Source organism: Cololabis saira, chromosome 8, assembly GCF_033807715.1.
Source record: "Cololabis saira isolate AMF1-May2022 chromosome 8, fColSai1.1, whole genome shotgun sequence".
Lineage (NCBI taxonomy): Eukaryota > Metazoa > Chordata > Actinopteri > Beloniformes > Belonidae > Cololabis > Cololabis saira.
This window is the reverse complement of record NC_084594.1, coordinates 7231255-7253124: the sequence shown is the minus strand read 5'-3', so window position 1 is coordinate 7253124 and position 21870 is coordinate 7231255. Positions and strand designations below refer to the sequence as shown.

Sequence of the window (21870 nt, the reverse complement as noted above, 5' to 3'; positions counted from 1 at the left end):
AGCAGTTTGGTAACTTTCTTTTCTTTTTCCTCAAAGTTCATCAATCTTTCCAGCTAGTTTCTGTTCGGACCAGTCAAGGTTCACACAGAGGTCCTCGCTTGTAAAAGCCGTTGTAGCATCAGTGGTGCTCAACTTAGTTTTCTTTATTTTTTTGAATTTAATTATTTTTTATATATATACATATATACATACATACACACACTTTTTTTTAAATATTTTTTATATATATACAGGACTCTCAGAATTCCTGTATTTTCCTGTATTCCTGTATCCTCAAATTAGAATATTGTGATAAAGTCCTTTATTTTCTGTAATGCAAAAATGTCATACATTCTTGGATTCATTACAAATCAACTGAAATATTGCAAGCCTTTTATTATTTTAATATTGCTGATTATGGTTTACAGTTTAAGATTAAGATTCCCAGAATATTCTAATTTTTTGAGGTAGGATATTTGAGTTTTCTTAAACTGTAAGCCATGATCAGAAATATTAAAATAATAAAAGCCTTGCAATATTTCAGTTGATTTGTAATGAATCCAGAATGTATTACATTTTTGCATTACAGAAAATAAAGGACTTTATCACAATATTCTAATTTTCTGAGACAGTCCTGTATTTAAAATTATTGTGTTTTATTTTTTTAATATTTTATATATACTTTAAAATATTTTTGTATATATATGTATACTTAAAAAATAGTTTTCTTTTGTTTTTTTTATATAAAGTGATTGTTTACATAGTGTGTCAAATTCACAGAAGATTTTATCTCTTTATTACAACACGAAGACCCTCGCTCATAACTTTTGTTTTTTTTGGTAAAATATGCTCCACTTTCTTGCTAAAACAGGTAAACGTTTAAATATTTGAGCCGTGTGGCCCGAGCTTCCCCTCTGCTGCTCTGGATTCTGGGCTGCTTAAGAGATTTCATGCAGGAGCAGCTGACTGAGCTTTCCAAGCCCAAATAATGCCCCGAATAAAACCCCAAATCCTGACGAGTTGTAGGAAAGAAGTCGAGAGGAGATTTGAACGAGCTCTTCCCCCTCCGGGTAATCTACGATCTCTGGGACATAAACACGTGGCCACGTCTGACTAAAAGTCGTCAGACCTGTCAGAGGTGAAGCTTTATGGAGTAAACAAGACCAGACTGTCTTCAGTCTTTTATGCAAATCTTAGTCTGTCATGACAGGGAACAAAAAGCAGGAAGCGACACTTGCATCATCGGTATTTGTCTGGCTTGTCATCACCGGTCGGCCTGGAGGAGGATGGTGATGATGCTGCTTCTATTGTGAACTCTGTTTGTGTCAGTGAGGAATTTCACCACCTCACACACTGTTCAAAGTAGCTAATTGGGATGATGATCATCACACGGATGGATGGATGGATGGATGGATGGAGGGGGGAAGGATGGAGGAGGTGGGCCGTTACTGGTCCTGATGCAAGTAGCTGAAGCAGTCGATTCAGAAACATAAAATAACTTGTCTTGATGTACGAAGTAAACCTTATTGGTTCCCAAAGCGTGATTGACGCTCTTTTTTTTAAGGTGGTTTCATCGTCTCCTCCTGTTCGGAGTTATAATAACCGATATCTAACCCTCGTTCAGAGTCGTGATGGTGAAGCCGGTTAAACACTGACCTCAGTGATCGATTCCCCGGACCTCAGTGGTGTTCTATAGTCCACTAAAGGAGTTGATCATCCAGTCTCTTAATGTGGAACCTCGTCCGTCCACCCTGATAACGAAGGACTGTCGTTACCGGACTGGTTCAGACCTTGATGCAGTAAAATAATGCTGAGATTGAGCCTCCTGCAGACTGGCTGGTCTACAAACATCTTTCCTTCATCTTAAAATTCGATATATATATTTTTTTTTTATATATATATTTTATTTTTTATTTATTTATTTTTTTTATTAAAAATCAGGTTGTTTTTTTTTTGTCTTTTTTATTAAAATCTTTTAAAATTAAAATCAGATTTAAAGTTTTTTAGATTAAAATTTTTTAAATCAGATTAGAAAAAGAAAATTAAAATCAGATTTTTTTAAATATTTTTTAATTAAAAATCAGGTTGTTTTTTTGTCTTATTAAAATCTTTTTAAATTAAAATCTTTTTTAAATTAAAATCTTTTTTAATTAAAATCTGAATTTATTTAAATTAAAATCAGGTTTTTATTTAATTAAAATCAGGTTTTTATTTAATTAAAATCAGATTCATTTTTTTTTATAGATTAAAATATTTTTTTTAAATCATTAGAAAAAGAAAATTAAAATCAGATCTTTTTTATTTAAAAAAAATTAAAAATCGGGTTGTTTTTTTGTCTTTTTTATTAAAATCTTTTCAAATTAAAATCAGATTTTTAAAAATTAAAATCAGATTAAAATATTTTTTTTAATCATTAGAAAAAGAAAATTAAAATCAGACTTAAAATTTTTTTTTTTTTTATATTAAAATAAGCAGAACATCGAAAAAAAAATCAGAGCATTGCTGCAGGAGAAGCTGTCCAGTGGCCCTTTTCATAGGTTTCAGACATCAGGTGCTGGTAAAGATGCCCGACCCAGTTCGTCTTGCGCTTCAACTTTCCCACCAATGTCCCTTGATTTTTCTCATGAAGACACTTTTTGATAAGACTAATAACACGTCTGATTTGTACCGTTTATTTCTCCTCCTCTTCTTCTTCCTCGCCACATGGCAGCCCTGCTCCTGATGACATCATAGCGGGTGAGGTCATGTGGGGCTGAACACTGCCGGTTGTGTTTGTGCAGCTCGACGTCATGCCAGATGTTTGTGTGTTAATGACAGGGCAGCATCGAGGGGTAACCGAGCTCTTTCTTTTCCAAACGTGCCTCCGACTCGTCGTCCCTGCAGTGGATTTATCACTCGTGTGATGAAATCTGAGGTTTAAGCTCTTTCTGCAGCCGTTTATCTGCCCTTCTTTAGCAGTCTGATCCTTTTTTATCCGCTGACGTTTTCTGGGCTCGGAGCGGCACCAGTCGCCCGGCTCCGGTACTCCGGCCTCCGTCAGCCTCGTCTGAACTTCCAGGTGGGAGGTTCGACTCCAAGCCCTCGCCAGCCTCCCTGGTGGGTTCTCCGTGTTGTTCTTGGTTTGTTCACCTCAGCAGCTTCTGAAAGGACTTTGGGAACGAGTTTCCCTCCAGACTTTGATGTTCCTCTCACTTCATGTCTGCAGCTGCTTGTGTTTGAACCCAAACCAGATTACAGAGGCTCGGAGACAGAATGACAAACTCTTAAACTGAAATTAAAGACGTTTAAAAGGCCGTTAAAAGAACCTCTGTCTATAATCTGGACCTCCTCTGAGATATTGATTCACAGGTCATGTGACTTCTTTGTTGAAGCTCATGCAGTGATGTCATGAGTGGGTGACATCAGTTTGGGAGTGCCGTCGTGATATTCTGTTATAAATCTGCTCTTGTGGCAGAAATATGTGAAGTTTGAAAGTTATTCTGAAGACTCTCAAACGTTTGGCTTCATGACTTTCAAAAAAAAAAAGTGAGAATAAGAAGTAAAGTCGGACGTCTGTCAGATGTTGTCACTGGTTTGTGTGACGGGTTGCTTTTCTGTGCTTACTGAACCTTTTGAAGGAATTTGAGTCCATGTGTCCGTTCCTCAGCGACCCGGTGACCTCTGACCTCTGCATCCTGCAGCGGCGTTAAATCATTCTTGTTTAAAGACGGGAAACCTCAACTCAAGATCTGATTAAAGCAGCATGAAGAAACAAGTGTCTGTTTATTTTTAATCCCATTACTGTTGTTTACCCCAACAGCTGATTTAATTAGCTAAATAATTTCACGGTAATTTAATTATAATTCAGCTTACGTTTAACTTTTGTCCAGATAAAAAAGTTTTTGTTCTCCTGCAACCTCCTTTTTTAAATAAAACATTTACAGTGTAATTATTTCAAGTGTACCTGTTTTATTGTGTAACAGTGTTCTTTCAAGATAACTATAAACACATTTTTCAAAAAACACACGTCTCCCATCAATCAAAAACTTGTCCATAATACTCAATGGCGGTTTTAGTCTCTTGGGGGCCCTGGGCAAAAATTCATAAGGGGCCCCTCCACCTTATTTCTCTGCTTTAAAAAAAAAAAAAAAAAAAAAAATTATTTAAACTTTTTTTTAGTAAATATCTGACACTAACAGAAAATGTTAAAGAAACTTTTTAAATGATCCACATTTATATTTGTTCAAATTAAAATATATAATATACACTGCTGTACAATTATTTCCATCCACCCCCTTGGTGGCACTTAAAATGTTTAAATTTTTTTAATTTCTTGCCAATGAACTCCATAACTCAGCATTTTTAACTTTGCGGTTAAATTTAACTGGAAACAGCTTTGATTTGATTGCTGAACGAGTTTTCTCAAAGATTTTTTTTTTTTTTTTTTTTTTTTTTTTTTTTTTTTTTACTGACATTCAAGGGTTTGCTAATCGTAAATTGTTACCAACCAAAGTTCGTCAGCCCTCGTGGCCTCTAAGCATTTCTCTAGTATGCCAGTTGGCAAGCAGCGCCTCTGTTTGAGCTAGCAGTGTCAAAGCATAAATTAAAAAAAAAAAAAAAAAAAAGTTTTAATTCATTTATTTCATTCAGTCATGTGCCCCTCCCTCTTCAGTCGCTTGTCTTTCATCGTCGTCCATTTGTTTCTTTTGTTTCCCTCCTTAGTCTTACTGTTTTGGGTTTTTTTCCTTCAGGTTATGGTTTAAGGACGAACAAAAGCCCAACAGTTGACGTGCAGTCGATCTAAGTGCTCTGTAAACAGCGATCCCTGTAATCACGCTGATCCACTAGTCTGAGGAGAGATTACCTCACCGATGTGGTCGACTTCTTCTGATGCTCGGATACCTTTAGTTCTGTTTCACAGACTGTTTGTAACTGATCTCACAAGTTTCTAAAGACTTGTGTGTGAACGGATGTTAACTGTGGTGGATGTAATGAATAAAGTGTGTGTGTGTGTGTGTTGGGAGGGCTTTTGTTCCTCTGCCACTGTCAATTTGTCCTTGGCGTCGGGTGATTTTCGGGGGGTTGGTGGGAAGGGCGCCGTGACCTCACCGCTGAGGAATCTGCGTGCACAAAAGCTGAAGCGTGGAGCGTGTGCAGCCTCTCATCCTGTTTACCGCTGCAGGTACCTCCTGCTGCTCTGTACAAGTGACTTTTCTGGTTTCAGTCAGTCTGTCCTGTGATGCTTCTCATGGGGGGGTTGTTTTCTACCACAACATTACATTATCCACAGAAACGATGCCACTCGAGACGCATGGAGCCCGTAATTATGCCCGATGTGAGGGTGTACGCACAAACACGCCACGTAACATAAATAACAGACTTTACAACGTGTGTGGTTGTTTTTTTTTTTTTTGTTTTTTTTATGTTTAAAACTCCAAAGTTGAAGAATATGCATCTTTTTTTAATATATTGATTCATGATCGTGTAACTGGAAACTGCCTGAAGTTATTCACGGGGGGCGACTATTTCCTTTCAATCCTAACAGGATGCACGAATCGCGTTAACCATGACGGTGTTTAAAAAACACAACAAAGGTGATGATAAAAACACATTTATGGGGAAAGAATCTGACTGTGTGTTCAAAAGTTAGGAGGAACTGATCTGATCCAAATTCAACAGTGTTTATTGTGCAAAATAAAAAGATAAAGATGCACTTTATTGTTCCCGTGACTGGGAAGTTGTTAAAGGAACTGAGCTTCTTCAGGACGGAGTCTGCTCATGGGCTTGTGGGTCTGCACCGACTAGACCTCAGACGACCACGGCATGGCTAACACGTTTATACTGTAGGTGGAGAAGGTTTAGACCTGGCTGGTCCTGGAGGCTCGTCCCTTCCTCCATCAGGTACCGCCAAAGAGAAGAAACTACAACTCCCAGCCTCCTCTTGGTCTCTCACATGTCCTGCAGCGCAACTGGAGAGAAACTTATCAGCTACATTTGTGATACAGAAATGACGATGACTAAGTGCAGAAAGATGATGAATAATATTCAGACATGAAATATACAACTTACCGAGCAAATAACTAAACAATAAACCAAAGAACACAGACCCCAAAAGGAGCACTGGTCTTATTTGACAGAAATCTAGAATATGTTTTGTAGTAGAACTACCTTTTTTTTTTTTTTTTTTTTTTTTTTTTTTTTTTTTAAGACTTTTTTTCTCTTCTGTTTCTTTTCTTTTTCTTTACTACCTCCTTTAGGTTTGCTTTAAATTTTTGTCTTGTATTTTATATATTATGTGTCGGACCCCAGGAAGAATAGCTGCAGTTTTGCTGCAGCAAAGGGGGCTCCAAATAAAACTATAAACCCCCCCCCGATTTCGACATTGACGTGTCGTAGTTGAATCAAACTTGTCAAACATTTTTTTGGCAGATAAACAGTATGAGCGCCAAATCTAACCCTTTATCTTTTTTTTATTTGGATCCAGGTTTGAGCACTTTTCCACAAGTTGACGTTTTGTCTGCACGTTTGTGACAAATGTGTTAAATTTCAGAAAGTGCTGGACATGACTGGTCAGATGTAAGAACGAATGTTAGACGTGTCTCCAAAACCTCTTTCTTACGGCTGCCGGTCGGTTTAGGAAGCTTATTGATCCGGCGGGCTGATCGGGTCGTCTGAGGACTGAAGCTCTGAACTGCAGGACTTCAGGTGGCGGTTGTTTAGATGACATCAGTGTGATGGTTCGCCGCGGGCATCACTTGTTTTGTACGACTCTGCAGTAAATTGCCGGGTAGGAAGCTGAGCACGTGCAGAAGAACAGCTGTCGTACATGAAACGGGAGTCGTGAGACTGATCTTGGAATGGGCTGATTTGTAAGAAGGCAGATCAGTTGACTTATAAATCCCTGATCAAAGGATCTATTTGGTTATTGATTTGTCTGATCATTATTTCTGATTTTGAACTTGTTTTTCAGTAGAAAAGCTGCATGGTGACCATGTTAAAAGGTGACTGACGTTAACTGGTGCAAAGTGGTTTTTGATGGAAATCCACATCTTTTGCATTTTGTCTTAACCCCCCCCCCCCTCCCAATGACTCTTAAAATAACTTAACCCACAACAAATGCTGATACTAACAATCTGAAGCTGTGAGACTACAATGGTAAAGATGATCTGAGCTACAGGAGTCCCTCAGGGTTCCATTTGGGGGCCCTTTTGATTTTGTAAGCATTGGAGTAAATTGGCTCCACCCCCTGATCTTTGGATCCGTTTGATTCCTGATTTGTTCGATCGTAATTACTGAATTTAACTCTTTCAGTAGAAAATCTGTTAAAGATCTCATCTTTTGCATTCAAACCCCCCGTAATTCCTTCCCCAAATGGCTCTTAAACCATCCCTAATTCATATCAAACTATTAAACAAATGCTGATATTAACTATTAACAATCTGAGGTTGTGAGACTATAACGGTGAAGCCGGTCTGAGCTACAGGAGTCCCTCAGGGTTCCATTTGGGGGCCTGTTTCGTTGTTGGATTTTTGTCCCCATGCTTCTCTGTTCAGATTTTTTCCTCCCCTAAACTGATGTATTAAATGTATTAAAATGGAAGTACTTATTCAGAAGACTGTTTGGCCGTCCCGTTGACATAAACGCAGTAACTCCTGGAGGCCGTGTTTGTGGTTTAAACACACGACTGGTAGATGGAGGTTTACATCTGTATCTTTGAGGGGTTTTTTAGTCGTGAGCTGTCGATCTTTGTCATGAATCTGAACCCGCTGGATGTCAGCTTATTTGTTCAGCTCGGTATTGCTGGGCAGGTGCAGTATTTTTGGCGTCTGTTGCATTACGCAACTTCCTGAGCTAATGACGGGAGGGTGTGCCGCGCTGATAAGAGAAGCATTTTGTTCCAACTCATTTCACCTTTGCACACACCCATATTTTTCCTTCTGCTTTCTCCTTTTACACATCCAGCCTCTCGATATGAATTTGGAAACTCCCCAGAAAGCATTTCTGTTTGTGACCTCGTTCCCATGGTGGTTGTTGTGTCTCCACGGCAACGCAGAAACAAATCGGCAGGTATTGGCAGGAACGGCGGCTCCAATGCCGTTTTATCTGGGCTGAATCAAATGAGGGCGTGTCTGACTGGATCTGAGGGTGGGGGGGGGGGGGGGGGGTCAAGGTGAACCTCTTGTGAGCTATTAATGATTGTAACGCATTAAAGTCAGCGTAAAAGTGAAAGACGGAGGCTCTCGGAGGAGCAACCCAGTGCAGCATTCGTAACAGCTTCTGCAAACACACAAGCTGCTGCAAACAAATCTGGACGTACGAAGCTCACGTGCACAAGATTAAACTCTCGGCCCTCGTGAACATTTGGCTGCCATGGCGACTGCCTCGTTCCCCTCACATGCATGTTAATGGGTCCAATCATCAAAATTAACAACCGTCTACACCTTTTAGGCTCCTTTTTTTGCCGAGTCTGCAGTTTTATCAGAATCTGAATTGTTTCGAACCCTGAAAGGTGGAACTGAGAGAAAATGTCAGGTTTTGGAGCCGTACAGCAAACGTTTAATACCCCCAGAGCTGGGCTCAGTCCTGGTTTTTGTTGGTACCAACACGTGCCGACTGTCCCCAGATGTGACGGAGTGTCGGAGCAGGATGCTGTGCACGTCGAATGTGAAATGAGGCGTAAAGAACTAGGCCTGTGTTGAAAAAATCGATTTCCCAATTCTAAAGATCGAAGATTTTCTCTTATTTATATATATATATATATATATATTTTTTTTTTCATCATTACATTACAACTTTTGGTTATTTTTTTGTTTATCCCCAAAAAAGGAATGTTTTGTTGGACACGAGAATAACTAGTGCCATGTTTTTGCCTTTTTAAATATGTTTAAAGGTATGAAAACATTAAAGTGTTAGGTTATAATTGCATAAATTGTCTATATTTCATTACTTTATATACTGTCTTGGGGTAACATTTGCAAAAAATGCTAAAAAACCAAATGCTCAAAAATTAAAAAACAAAATAGACCGAAAATGGAACAAATAAAACTGATTTCATCCGTCTCTGTTTCCTCCCTGGATCTGTTTGGTAATTCTGACCCACATGATGTTTCTGAAAGCAGTTCTATCAGCATTCTGGGAGCTGATTGGTCCTTACAGCATCATTAGCTGCCAATACTTGCTGTTGAATCTCAATATAATACTAGTAGTAATATTTTGCATAACTACAGTCATATAATTCATGCAACAGCTCAAAAAACTGTTTTAATAACACTAACCCAAATCAATATCGGAATCAAATCAAATCTTGATAATCGATTCTGAATCTTAAGAATCGGAATCGAATCGATTCTTGACATTTGAATCGATCCCCAGCCCTATAAAGAACACACGGCTGAAGGAGAGACGAGAGGACAAATGGAAGAGGAAAGGTTATAGGAAGAAGGGACTAAAGGGGGGCGGCCCGGTTAGACCTGTGAGGAGCATGTTGGGGTCGGAGGATCTCCCACAATCACATCCGCTGAGCTCATCACGGGCGGCGGCCCAAGTTGGCTCACAGCGCCGCGCTGATGTCAGCGGAGGAACCTTGAAGGTGCGCCTCGCCTTCAGCGGGAAGCAACACTATTGTGAAATGCTGATCAGTGGTTTCAAACTTCTGTCACTGTGTAACTCGCCTCCCACACACACGCAGCTCAGACGTGTTTAAATTAACATCAGAGATGATTCACTGAGCGTCGGGAGACAAACGCTGCATCAGACGTGAAGTGTATTCAGTGACTGTTTATCTGAGGATGAGGCGGCGGTGACGCGCCGCTGCCGGTGACTCACGACTTTATGGAATGACGGTCATGTTTATTTTACAAAACAAAAAAAAGTAGCATTGATCAACTAAGACGAGATCGAGATCTGATACTTTTATCAGATTTGATTTGATATATTTTATTTCGGACATAAGCACAAAATAAATAAATAAAACAGCAGCAACAATAAATTAATATCATAAAAAAGAACAATAATAATCACTGAATAATAAATGTACCTTCCTAAACAAAGTAGAGGAGAATTAATAAATATAATGGCAAATGTGTCAGGTGACTCACAGCTTTATGGAAATGATTTATTTTTTTTTAAACAAAGGTAGCATTGATCAACTGATACTTTCAGATTTGACTTGATACTTTTATTTCAAACATAATTACAAACAAAAAATAAATAAAACAGAACAATACATCAAGAACATAAAAAACAAAGTAAACAAGAATTAATAAATATAATGGCAAATGTGTCATGCTTGAAAAAGGAGTAGATTAAAGAAGGTGATATTTACACGTTTACACCGAGGCATGCTGGGTAACTACAAAACAAGTTTTTAATGCTTTTAAAAAAAAAAATATTTAAAAAAAAAATAATTTTTTACTTATTTATTTTTGCCCTTAATTTATGTTAATTTTTGCATTGTTATACCTAATAATATGGGCATTACTTTTTTTGTTTTGTATTTGCTTTTTGTTATTACATTTATCTATTCATTTGTTATGTATAGGTGTTTTTTTTTTTTTTTTAAATATCATATACATGCACCGTGTTTTTTCAGGAAAAAGAAATAAAAATTTGATCACAAAAAAGATTTTAATGCTTTAAAGTCTAATATTGTGAGTAATGTGGTCACATAAAGAAGAATAAGGGTGTTTTGGGCCTGTGACATCACAACTGCTGTTCGTAACTGGCGTTAAAAGCTGGAACTTGAAGTCGTTCCGGCCGCCACAAAACGACGGCACGGTGTCACTTCGGATCGAAATATTCGGTGCCAACACAAGCGGCTATTGTCCTCATTTACCAGCCGGCTATAAAAAGACGCTTGCGTCCTTGTGCGTGCACAACGTAATTGAGTCTTGTTATGTAACTTTCAGACGTGATCGGAGGAGTTGGTTCCAGTTTGAAACATCTTAACCACTTTCAGCCTCATCGGATACGACGCTACGATATTTCTGGTTGAAATGAAAAATTGGAAATTATTAGTGTTCATGAATATTTACAAAACTGTTTTTTGTTTCTTTTTAAACGGTTAAATGTTGAAAAGAAACGAGATGAAAATGATTTGTCTACTTCAATCTGACCTCAATGTGCTGCAAACGTAGATTAGCCAAAGTGTGTGTGTGTGTGTGTGTGCGTGTGTGTGTGCGTGTGTGTGTGTGCGTGTGTGTGTGTGTGTGTGTGTGGGAGGGCCCGGTACCAGCTGGTACTGTAAAGTCTGATTAATGAAAACATTATCCAGCAGTTCTCCTCTGCTGAGCTGAAGTATAATATTTATGTCTCTACGTGGCTGCCAGCAGATTTTTTTTATTTACATTTTAAGTATTTTAGTTTTTTAAATCCACGTCTGGCGTTGAACCCTGCGGTCTGATCCGTCGCAGACGCCAGTGGATCCGACGGTCACATTATCTCATGCTGTAATCGTCTGGTTCTTCATCCTGTTAAGTCACGTTGAAGTGTTGAGCTGGTTGTTTGTGGCGATGACAGGTGCTTTAGCTCTGTTTTTAAGGCTTTAATCACTCGATTTTTAGAGCAAAATGCAAACCAGCCTCCTGTTTTCCAGCTCAGAGCAATTCAGGGAAAATAAAATTAAGCTGAGAGGTGGAACTGCATGAAAGGCTGATCAATGATTGCTGAAAGGAGCGATGCAGGAGAAAGTGACGTCACCAACGTGTCGGGTTTTGTTTAAATTGTTTAGTTTTTTTTAAAATTTGGATGAAAACCATCCCCTGACCCGAGGTTCTGTCCGTTTCCCTCCCGCAGACTCCAAAGCCATCGTGGATGGGAACCTGAAGCTGATCCTGGGTCTGGTCTGGACCCTGATCCTGCACTACTCCATTTCCATGCCGATGTGGGAGGGCGAGGATGAAGCGGTAACGGCCGGCGACGTTGATCCAGAAGCTCATCCACAGGGCCAAACAAAGCTGATTTGTGTTGCTTTTTTTATGTTCAGTCAGAGACGAAGACGCCCAAGCAGCGCCTGCTGGGCTGGATTCAGCACAAAGTCCCCGACCTGCCCATCACCAACTTCAGCCAGGACTGGAGGAACGGGAGGGTTCTGGGAGCGCTGGTGGACAGCTGTGCCCCGGGTACGACGTCTCAGCGCGTTCATTAACGGAGCCCGGCTGCGCTTGTTTCTGGCAGCCTGTTTCAATTTTAGTCTAGTCTTTGGGTCAAGCCATCAGTTTAGTTTTTAATAGTTTTAGTCACGTTCATTCTCCTTTTAGTCGTGTGAAGTTTCCGTCGACTAAAAGTCTGAGCATTTTAGTCTCGTTTTAGTCAAAGATTGTATTTAGCCAAACCCCTTTTTACAATTCAAACAAGGTTATCTTATTATTATATTATTGTTACTTTATAGACTCAAGCATACATTCATTCCAGATACAGAAGACTCTAATTTGAGTTTACAACATATTTATTTTTCCACATTTCTCCCCATCTTTTTCTTTTTCGACGACACATTGGGTTTTCTTTTCCACTTCTCGATAGGAAAGTGTATCCAAAGATGGTTCTTCTTCTTCTTCTTCTCCAGCCCCAGAGCAGATCCCTGCGTTTCTCTATGTAACTTTGTTTTTAATGTACGTGAACCTAGAGCTCTGCGTTAACGGCATCAGCCTCTAACTCTGCAGCTGCATCTTCTGGATCTGATTCCCCGCTGCAGCGACTGGGATTGAGGACTAACGTCACCCAGAACTAAACCAGAGAAACTACTGAAAACATGGACATTAAACCGGAGGAAACTACCGAAAACATGGACATTAATGATCTTTGTTAGAACATGTCATCTCGTTCAGGAGTTTTTATTTTGTAATCTACATTTTAGTCGTTTAGTCGTTTTTATTCTTCTACGATATTGCATTATGTATCGTTATCGTCACATGACCAGCATGTTCGTTGCATCTCGTTTTCCTTGGGTGATAAAGGTTCTTAGAATACAATATTTAGTCATAATTTTCGTTGAAGAAAGCATCTTTACGCTGCAGCTTCACTGTTCTCCTCTGCTGCAGGTCTGTGTCCGGACTGGGAGACCTGGGATCCAGTAAAACCGGTTGAGAATGCTACTGAAGCCATGCAGCTGGCTGACGACTGGCTGGGGATCCCGCAGGTCGGTATCCGTCTCCAAACGTGGGTTTTTCTGTAAAAAGGAAGCATGAATATGGAGAAAAAAAGGAAATTTTTTAGTTATTTATGGTTTTTAAATCGGGTTTAAAGGGACAAGGACCTCGTTTACAACCGCACCACAAGTCATCTGACACGAGTTTGTGATTATTGTAAAATCTGCCGGCCCGATGCAGGATTTTATTTATGGTTGATGTCAGAACTGAGATCAGCAGAATAAAACCTCGTCTCTGCAGCTGGCGGGACGATTGGAGCCAGAAATAGTAAAAGGAGCACATTGATGCTCGTGCCTGAAACCACAAGCATCGGCACTGTAATGGATTACTAAGTGAATAATGATACATGCAATAATAAATAAACTTATCAGAGCGATCTGATCCGTCTGGGTCGGCTGGGGCTGTTCAGACGGCTGGAAAACCAGAATCTGTGTAATGAAAGTGTGTGTGTGTGTGTGTGTGTGTGTGTCTGTGTCTCTGTGTGTGTTTGTGTCTGTGTGCAGGTGATCGCCCCGGAGGAGATCATCGACCCCAGCGTGGACGAGCAGTCCGTGATGACCTACCTGTCCCAGTTCCCCAAAGCCAAACTGAAGCCCGGAGCGCCGCTCAAACCCAAACTCAACCCCAAGAAAGCCCGTGCATATGGACCCGGTGAGCTCTCGCGCGCACACACACACACACACACACACACACACACACACACACACACACACACACACACACACACACACACACACACACACATTCTCGGAGAAACCTCCATGACCCACACATTAACAATCAACTTTAAAGTCCTGAATGGTCCAGAGCCTCAGGACCGTCGTCTGATCCTCACAGTGACACAACTGGTATCATGATGGTGATCGTCCCTGATGTCATTCCAGCTATCAGACAGTTTTTAGGGGATTTGAGTGTCTCATCTAAGGCCCTGTTCACACGTAGCAAAAACTGTGGTGTTTTCATGCGTTTTGGCCGTTGGTTTACACAAAAACGAAGCTCAAAGTCACCAGTTTTCATTTCTGAAAACTCCGGCCAAAGTGGAGATTTGCAAAAACTCCATCTTCACGTTTGCTTGTAAACAGAGGGAAATGGACATTTAGGCTTCAGAACGTCACATTATGCGACAGAAACGTCACCAGCATCATGTGTGTGACCTGTGTTTACAATTTGTTTGGCCACTGTGATCATGATTTCCAGGATTCTCGTTACACGGCCGCCTGTAGGTTTGGTTACTCATAGCACCTTCACAGCATATTTATGCAGGATTGTGTAAATTATTGTATTTTTCAAAACGTAGAGGGGGAAATATCCGTTTTTGTAAATATGTGTAAACGTGGCCTGAGTCGCAGAAATCTTGGTGTCTTTGACAAAGACATGTCATCAGTACAAACCTCCAAGCAGCTGACGAGGAACTGCTTCTACCATTTAAGGTAGAAACCTTAAATGGTAGAAACATCTCCATATCTCTTGTCATCTTGTTTGGACGACTGCAACGATTTGTTTTCTTGCATAAAGAAGAAGGAACCGTCTTGTCTTCAGCAAGTCCAGACCTTTGCAGCAGGGCTGCTGACCTGCTCAAATAGGACTCACATTTTCACCGGTTCCCCCTCCTAAAAATCGTTTAGCTTTAAAATCCTGGTCCTGACATTCAGAGCTCTGCATGATACAGAACCTACTACGCCCTTAAACTCCATCTGGGAGGCTGAGATCATGTGACCAGAGCCTGCTGATTGTCCCTCGTACCTGCTTTAAGACGCTAAGCCCCTTCCAGGCCGTCGCGTTTTTATCATATTTCTATTTTATGTTTTATTCATGTTATTGATGTTCTTTGTGAAGCACCTTGTGACATTCCGTTGTCTGTGAAAGGTGCTATAGAATTAAACTTTACTTACTTACGATGTAACTATTTTTAAAAGCTGAATCAGAATCGTGGGCTGACGGGAACAATGTGAGGAAATGAGCTGAACAATGAGCCGGTGAGGTTGTGGTTTCTGCAGCTGGGTCGAGCTGCAGAAACCACACAGACACTAACAGAACCCTCTGGTCCAGCTCGTCTCAGCTCCTGCAGACAAACACGACCTAAACGTCTCGTTTTACAGCTCTGACATCACAGGCTTTTATTTTGAAACTTTGAACCTGAGGTTTTAGTGTCGCATGTGAAAAACGCCAGACTTGTTAAGGAATATTTGAAGCAACTGAACACTTTTACAGCAAGTTTGAAGGTTTGGTAGCTAATGATAGTATATTATAATGAATAATAATGAAAAAATAATGGACCATTTCTGTTTAGAATCACAAAGAAAGCAGTGAAACGATGCGTCACCTCGACACGGATGCTGCATGTAGCTGCAGGCTTGTTTTATTTGATTTTTTCACAACGATGTGGACATTCCCACTATAACTTTCAAAGTGATTAAAAGTAATAAATACTGTTGGAGCTGCGATCAAAGCCCTGAAATTATATATCCAACCTTTTTGTTGGAGCTTTTCTCATCCTCCGGTGTCGCCATAAATCCAGCTCACGTCTGTCTGCACCTCAGAATCGTGTTTGCACGAGGTTTACTGATTCTGTGTGTGCAGGGATCGAGCCCACGGGGAACCGGGTGCTGCGTCCCGCCGTGTTCACTGTGGACACTTTCAGCGCCGGTCAGGGGCAGGTCACCGTCTACCTGGACCACCCAGACGGCACCAGAGAGGAGGTGCGGACCGGAGCCTCTAAAAAAGGCCTGATGATGATTTTTGTTTTAAAGTATTCAACTTTTAACTTTTTTTAATCTCGGTATGCGTTGATTAGCTGAAGGCGGAGCTGAATGAGGCCAAGAAGACGTACAGCGTCACCTACATCCCTCAAGTCATGGGAAATCACAAGGTGACGTAGCCGCTTCCTCAAAGCCGCGATGCTTGAAATGTTGTTGTGAAAAAAATAAATAAATAATAATAATAATGCAAAAATTTAATTAAAAATAATTTAAAAAAAATTCAACGTTTTTTTTTATTTTTAAGGCAAATTTGTAGTTAAACTTATTTTTTTTTTTTTTCTTTTAGGTGACAGTTTTGTTTGCAGGTCAGCAGATCCCCAAAAGTCCGTTTGAGGTGGATGTGGACAAAGCTCTGGGCGACGCCTCCAAAGTGACGGTGAAGGGTCCGGGCGTGGAGCCCGTGGGCAACATCGCCAACAAGCCCACTTACTTCGACATCTACACCGCCGGTCAGTCGGAATTATCATGATTTTATTTATTTTTACGGCCCTTTGAAGACTTTGGGACGGTCCCAATCCCCCCCTAGTCCTACTTTTCAGTCCTACCCCTAAATTTTGCGCTTTCCCGTGAGGGTAGTGGTGTCCCAATTCCTCTTTGCATCTAGGGCTAGTGGACATAACGAGGGCTAGGGGGCATCAATCTGGCCCTTCAGAGAGAGGGATTTCAGATACTGACTCGCCGACCGAGGGCTAGAGAAAATTTCCCAGAATGCTTTACGTCATCATTTGCAGACTGAATCACAAAAAAAAACATGGCGGACATTTCTAATTTTTGGTGAATAAAATCTATATTTTGAGTTAGTTTCTGCATAAAAATGCGTTTTGATTACATTTCTAGCAAGAATATATATTTTACTTTCATAATATTCAGTCAGTGAATGTACATAATCACTCGCTTGCTCATTTTTTCAGATCTCTCCAGAATAAAGGCTGATTTATGGTTCCGCGTTACACCAACGCAGAGCCTACGGCGTAGGGTACGCGTCGATTTAACGCGGAACAATAAATAGCCGGCGGCTCTTATCATCCCCGAAAACATCGGAGCAAATTTCTTAACAGGCGTTATTTGGATAAACTGAGCCCAGGTTGGGGATCTTAACGGTTACTTTTACGCCTGGAAAAAATATTAAAACTTAATAAAGTGGCATATTAACAGCGCTACAGCGGAAATTAAAACAGCTTTTAGCTCTGGGCTTCCTGATATGTTGTGACGTATGTGCAAACGTAACTACGCAGTCGCTTACGTACCCGAACGTAAACCACGCAGTGAAGTAGCAAGTGGTGTCCCAATCCCTAGGGAACATTACAAGGGCCCTACTGCTGTGGCTTCATTTTGAGGGTGAAGTGGTAGTGAGTAGGGTGAACATTGGGATTGGCCCTTTTTCTTATCAAAGTTTCTCCTCCTTCTTCCTCGTTGACGAAGGCGCCGGCACCGGGGATGTGACGGCGATGATCCGAGACCCTCAGGGCCGCCAGAACAGCGTGGAGGTGATGATGGAGGATAAGGGCGACAGCATGTACCGCTGCACCTACAGGCCCACGCAGGCCGGACCGCACACGGTCACGGTGACTTTCGGAGGCGTGGGGGTTCCCAGAAGCCCCTTCAGCGTCGACATCGGACCCGGTGGGTTGGTCCGCCGCATCGTACTCTTCATTTACGCCGTCGGATGAAGCGGTCGCTGACCTATTTCCTCTGACAGCGTGCGCGCCGGGCGCCTGCAGGGCGACGGGTCGGGGGCTGCAGCCGTCGGGCCTGAGGGTGAGTCAGGTCGGGGACTTCAAGGTGGACACCAGGAACGCAGGAAGTGGAGAGCTGAAGGTCGTCGTCAAAGGACCCAGTGAGTGAAAACAAAACTGCAGATCTTACCTGGTCGTTGGAGTCGAAATGTTGCTGAGCATCTTCAAAACAACATATGTTTGATGGCTCCGGCCAATCACCATCAAGATGACATCGCTTTGTTCCTGTTACACGGTGTGACGGTACAGTGTTACTTGTTGCCAGTGTTGGGTGTAACGCGGTACAAAGTAACGCGTTACTGTAACAAGATTACATTCGCCAGTAGCGTAACGCGTTACAGTTGTAATTTGGGTAATCCCGTTATAGTTACTCTAAGACAAAAAAAAATACGTTACTTTAGTTACTTTAAGATTTTCAGCTACATGTAGAACGGGAGAACAGAAAAGAAAATCAAACTTGCCTTTCATGCGTCTTCACGCGTTGCGCAACACTTGTCTGACTTAAGGCTGATTTATGGTTCCGCGTTAAATCGACACAGAACCTACGGCGTAGGGTGCGCGTCGCCGCGTACCCTACGCCGTAAGTTCTGCGTTGGTGTAACGCAGAACCATAAATAAGCCTTTAACGTGATCTTACGTGATTTTACGGGACTTCTGGTGCTGATCTGGGTACTGCAGTAATAAGGTTCCAACTACAGGACTGTCTCAGAAAATTAGAATATTGTGATAAAGTTCTTTATTTTCTGTAATGCAATTTAAAAAAAAAAAAAAAAAAAAAAAAAAAACCAAATGTCATACATTCTGGATTCATTACAAATCAACTGAAATATTGCAGGCCTTTTTTTATTTTAATATTGCTGATTATGGTTTACAGTTTAAGATTAAGATTCCCAGAATATTCAAATTTTTTGAGATAGGATATTTGAGTTTTCTTAAACTGTAAGCCTTAAGAAAACTCTATCAATATTCTAATTTTCTGAGACAGTCCTGTATATGTTGTTCATTGGCAATCGAGTTATGGTGCAGCTCAGGTGATCTTGCGGAGTAATCCAAAAGTAATGTAACTAGTAATGTAACTAGTTACTTTCAGCAACCAGTAACTAAGTAGTGTAAGGGATTACTTTTTTAAAGTAACTAGTAATATGTAATGGATTACTTTTTTTGAGTAACTACCCCAAAACTGCTTGTTGCTTAGCAACCTCTAACCTGCGCCTTTTGAGTTTCACTAAAAATATGTTGTCGTGAAGATGCTCTCCTACGCACAATTATGTGACATTTTGATTCGTGCTTTAAGCCCTGAACGAAGGATGAGAAAGATGCACAAAGAGTCTGTGAAGCTTCAAAAAACACTTTTACGCGTTTGATTTTCATCACGTTGGTGACTAATGCCTCTCAAGCCTCATATACACTTAGGTCTTTAAAATATTTGGTTGTTGTTGGACTTTTACTCTGGTTATGAGTCGGCCGACTGGTTGAAGAGTTGCTCTTTAAGTTCAGATATAACTGCACTACGCTATCCTTCTTTCTTTCTCTCGCTATCCCTCTGTATATATAAATAATAACCTCTGTCTCTCTGTTTCACAGTTTCATTCATGTGCTTGTGTCTCGGTCACGTTAATAAAAGCCGGTGATCCAGAGCAGAACTTCTCACTGCCTCTCTGACAGGGATGATTCTGTCGCTGGAGCCCCTCCAGACCTTCCCCATGTGTTTTTATTTTTCTTTCTTCTCTCCTTCACGTCTTTCCACGAGAGCTCTGCCTTTTTCAAGATGTTTTCACCCAAGTCTAATCTGGTCTTTGTAATCATAAACCTTGTGAACGGTTTGTGCCGCGTGGTGAAGCAGCTGTATTTCTGTGTTTTCTTTCCCTCCAGATCTTTTCCTTTTTTTTTTCTTTCCCCCCAGAGATGGGTTTTTCTCAACCGTGGAAAAGATCTGTCAAACATCCATTATTGTCTTCTGTAAAAGTGCCAAACCATTGATTCACCCGCCCGTAATTCTCTCAACATTTCGCTTTTTCATTGGTCAGAACATGCCAAAGTTCATGCTTGAAATGAGGGAAACGTCCCAACGACCTGCTTAGATGATGATGGTGTGTTTGTCTCATCCAGAGGGTGTTGAGGAGCCGGCGAAGCTGCTCTCCAGTCAGGACGGCGTGTTCTCCTACGAGTACCACCCCCACAGCCCCGGCAAATACACGGTCACCATCACCTGGGGGGGGCAGCACATCCCAAAGAGGTGAGGAACAGAGCATTACCTCACCGGGTTGCCTCATCTCATATCAGGGCTTCGGATCTGCAGAGGCATGAAGACGGAGTCGGGGTGTTTTTTTTGAGTTCTGGGAATATAAATGTTCATTTCTGGAGGAGTCAAGGTTTCTGAGACGTCCAGATTTTATCCTGCAGAGCTTGAAAGTCGCTCACGTAACCCGAGCGTAGATAACTTGATGAAAAGTGGTCTGCCACTCACACGTGGGTCACCTAAACAAACAGTCCTCACTCTGCAGGATGAGACTGAAACTGCAACCTCCTCACAGCCAACAAAGGCCTGCAAAAAAAAAACCAAAAGTTATCAAAAGCATGTGAATACTTTAAATTTAGTCCCAAACACTTTTTGGAGTTGATACCAGACCAGCACACCAGCATCTTGGAGCATCTAAAGTGGAAAAAACAAACATCACATGCATCAGCTTCTACATTTGATGTTTTCTGGTCATAACTCCGTTTACCGGCATTAAAAAATGTTTTTTTTTTTTTTATCGGTTAGCAGAAGCTTAAAGTGCCACCGGAAAATGATTCCTACCGAAAACAAGTGTTTTAGTTCCATCCGACATCGTAAGTTTCCTTTCATGATGAGACTTTTTTATGTAATACAAATATTTAGTGTGAAACGGTGACCCGTTTTATCCAAATATGTTATTTTTAACAAACAGGCTGGCCTTTTTTATTTCTATAAATTATTCAATATTTTTATTTTGCTTTACAAAACTGTTTAATAAACTATATTACAAATCTGACGAAGGTTTGAAGAAGTTGGAGCTGAAAAGGTCAGAAGAACTAACAAACCTCTGATTATCTGTGCAATCAGTGTATTATCATGTACAAAAATAAAATAAATCAAATCAAAATCTCCAGGTGTACCGAGGAAAGGTTCTCACACTTCCTGAGTGGGAGGACGACAAATAAAGGATGTTTTTTTTTTGTTTTTTTTGAAACATTATGGTTTTTATTAATCAAAAAACAGAAGAATAATCATCCAATTATTCATTAAATGAGTCGACTAATGGATAAAATAATCATCCGATTCATAGTTTTTAGAAATAATCGTTTACCTAATGCATTAATGACCAGAACCTTGACTGGTGAAATTGAAAAACGATTTCAGTTCATCCACCAACAAGCTGATGTTCTCTGCAGCGATTTGAAAAGGTGATTAAGAGTTTAAGAGAAAACTAGCGAATGATCCGCCGGTCCTGGCACCAACGTGCTGGAAGACGTGACCCAGGAAGCTGGTCGAGGCCTGTGGAGCCGCTACCACGCTCCAGAACCAGAAACGTCTCAGCTTTTCATCAGACGCACGTTTTCCACCAACTCTTGATCGGCTTCAACAGAAGCTGCCTGGCACGAGAAGGTTGACTGACACGTCCTGTTTTCTCTCGTCAGTCCGTTCGAGGTGGCGGTCGGCGCCAAGGCGGGACCCCAGCAGATCAGGGCGTGGGGACCTGGCTTGGAGGGAGGCATTGTGGGTAAAGCTGCAGCCTTCGTGGTGGAGTCGGTCGACGCTGACGCGGGAGTCCTGGGTGAGTTTACCGGTACCGTTACGGGGGGGGGGGTGTAAACCTGTAAACCTGCCTGATTCTGACCCGCCGCACCTCCAGGCTCTAGGCCAGAGTAAAACTGTGGAACTCATTAAACGACCTTAAACTAGCAAACGAAAATAAAAGCATACAATATATTATTCAAAGCAAAGGTAATGGACACATATACAGGACTGTCTCAGAAAATTAGAATATTGTGATTTTCTGTAATGCAATTACAAAAACAAAAATGTCATACATTCTGGATTCATTACAAATCAACTGTAATGTTGCAAGCCTTTTATTATTTTAATATTGCTGATCATGGCTTACAGCGTAAGAAAACTCAAATATCCTATCTCAAAAAATTTGAATATTCTGGGAATCTTAATCTTAAACTGTAAACCATAATCAGCAATATTAAAATAATGAAAGGCTTGCAATATTTCAGTTGATTTGTAATGAATCCAGAATGTAT

At 40.9% G+C, this 21870-nt stretch overlaps 1 protein-coding gene across 2 annotated transcripts in view; it reads left to right on the top strand.

The window, feature by feature from the left end:
• The window catches only part of LOC133448268 (filamin-B-like), a 75236-nt gene that overhangs the window by 12154 nt on the left and 41212 nt on the right, over positions 1 to 21870 (top strand). For both annotated transcript variants that reach the window (XM_061726640.1, XM_061726639.1), the window contains exons 2-12: positions 11752 to 11861; positions 11942 to 12077; positions 12996 to 13093; positions 13607 to 13754; positions 15684 to 15802; positions 15898 to 15972; positions 16149 to 16311; positions 17285 to 17485; positions 17562 to 17699; positions 19708 to 19834; positions 21259 to 21395. In XM_061726640.1, the coding sequence (XP_061582624.1) occupies positions 11752 to 11861; positions 11942 to 12077; positions 12996 to 13093; positions 13607 to 13754; positions 15684 to 15802; positions 15898 to 15972; positions 16149 to 16311; positions 17285 to 17485; positions 17562 to 17699; positions 19708 to 19834; positions 21259 to 21395 (1452 nt within the window). The remainder of the gene's footprint in view (positions 1 to 11751; positions 11862 to 11941; positions 12078 to 12995; positions 13094 to 13606; positions 13755 to 15683; positions 15803 to 15897; positions 15973 to 16148; positions 16312 to 17284; positions 17486 to 17561; positions 17700 to 19707; positions 19835 to 21258; positions 21396 to 21870) is intronic.